This window comes from Bipolaris zeicola, assembly GCF_000523435.1.
Source record: "Bipolaris zeicola 26-R-13 unplaced genomic scaffold scaffold_661, whole genome shotgun sequence".
Classification (NCBI taxonomy): domain Eukaryota; kingdom Fungi; phylum Ascomycota; class Dothideomycetes; order Pleosporales; family Pleosporaceae; genus Bipolaris; species Bipolaris zeicola.
In genome coordinates this window covers 1-1,961 of record NW_006912710.1, presented here as the reverse complement: position 1 = coordinate 1,961, position 1,961 = coordinate 1, and the positions used below count along the sequence as shown (strand labels likewise).

At 49.0% G+C, this 1,961-nt stretch overlaps 1 protein-coding gene across 1 annotated transcript; it reads left to right on the top strand.

Annotated features, from left to right (window-relative positions):
• Positions 1 to 846: 846 nt before the first annotated feature.
• On the top strand, positions 847 to 1,844 carry COCCADRAFT_42287 (uncharacterized protein; the record flags this gene model as incomplete). The annotated part of the gene is made up of 3 exons (XM_007720803.1): positions 847 to 851; positions 958 to 1,597; positions 1,830 to 1,844. 3 exons carry the CDS (start codon positions 847 to 849, stop codon positions 1,842 to 1,844), a joined length of 660 nt encoding a protein of 219 aa, XP_007718993.1.
• Between the last annotated feature and the right edge of the window lie 117 nt (positions 1,845 to 1,961).

Here is a 1,961-nt window from a genome sequence, read left to right as displayed (position 1 = left end):
AATGCTTTAATATACTGCGTGTGGTCAGTAACTATGCAATAGTTTAGCTAATGCAGCACCATCTGTCCCATCAAAATATCCACCCATCATTTTCAACACGTGATAACTCCACCACCATGACAGCCCTTGCAAAAGCGATTGCGGCAATCGATTCGTAAGATGCAGAAGGTCAACCTTCATATCGCGCAGCTGCAAAAAGGCTTAGTGTTGATATCACAACATTGACGCGCCGGCACCAAAACAAAACACAGTCAAGGGCTGCAGCTGCCAGAAAACGTTAATTACTCGCTCCACCACAAGAATCGGAGCTGGTAAAATATATAGAAACACTATCAAAACGCGAGCTACCACTTTTTTAATCTATAGTCAAAAATTATGTGGCCGTTGTTGCAGAATGGGAGCCTTCCGACAGCTGGGTTACTCGTTTTTTGCACCGTCACCACGATAACTTTTGCATCAAAAAGCCACCGGTATCGACCGCGACCGTCATCTAGCTGAAGCTCCAGCTAACTACCAATCATATTTCGATCTCCTCTATGCTAAGCTCGATCAATATAAGGTTACGGCACACAATATTTACAATATAGACGAGAAGGGCTCCTTGCTCGGCCGCATCTTACCATCCAAAAGAATCTTTTCGAAGGCCATGTAGGAGCAAAAGAAAGTGCGCAAGGCACTCCAAGATAGGAGTAGGGATTGGATTACGATTATTGGGTGTATCTGCGCTGATGGGAGCTCGGTAGATCCTGCGATAGTCTTCGAGGGAGCAGATGGTCTTTGTGATGAATTGCTGCGGGACCTGGAGGTGGGAAAACACTAGGTTTTTTGCTGCAGCACCCCATCCAGATGGAGTAACAATGACCTCGCGCTGGCTTGGGTTGAGCAGGTGTTCGATCGCTGCACAAAAGAGAAAGCAAAACGCGACTACAGGATGCTGCTCGTCGACGGGCATGGCAGTCACCTAACGCCTTCGTTCATCGAGTACTGCCATGCCCACCGAATACTACTCGCAGTGTTTCCCCCTCACGCTACTCAGAGCCTCCAGCCACTTGACGTTGGTGTATACTCACCTCTGGCAACCGCGTACAGTATCGAGCTCACCAATCTACTCCACAGCGATCAAGGGTTGCTCAATATGCGGAAAAGTGATTTCCTCCGCATATTTTGGGCGGCATATACATCTGCTTTCACGGCCGACAATATATTAAGTAGTTTTCGAGCCAGTGGAATCCATCCGCGCGAGCCCGACGTCGTAATGAAACGCTTCAAAACACCACCACCACGAGCCGGTATAGATACAGAAATTGGAGAGGCAGGTGATGGAGATACCTGGTGGGAGCTGTCAAGAATTTTTGCCGCTGCGGTGCCGGATACATCAAAAAATGCAGCCAAACAGCTTAAACAGGCATTCCATTCATTGCAGATCCAAAACGAGCTTTTGCACCATGAAAACGACGAACTGCGCGTCAGTATTACTACTAGAAAACGCCGCAAATCTAAACGTAAGCTTCTCGATCTGCAGCAGCACGAAGAGTATCATAGCACAGCTGTGATATGGAGCCCACGATCAGTGACGGAGGCCAGAGCCCGCGAGGCAGTAGAACAACAACAAGAGCATAAAAAAAACTCTAAAAGGAACAACAGAGAGAGGAGCGAGCTGCCGCAGCTGCATATAAGAAACAGATGGCACAAGCTGCTCGTGAGCACCGAGAAATGGCCAGAGTGGTGCGGCAGGAGGAGCGCGATGCGAGGGCTGCACAACTAGCTGCTGCGCGCGCCCAAAAAGCAGAAGATCGCGCTGCTGTAACCGCACAAAAATCTCGCGATAGGCAGAATACAGCTAAGCGAAAAGCTTCATTAACTCAGAATACAAAAAGACCAAAGCGGCGTCGTGTTGTGGAGGTTGAAAGTGGTGGTGGTGATGCATCACCACCGGCCAAGCCTCCCACCAAAACCACCAC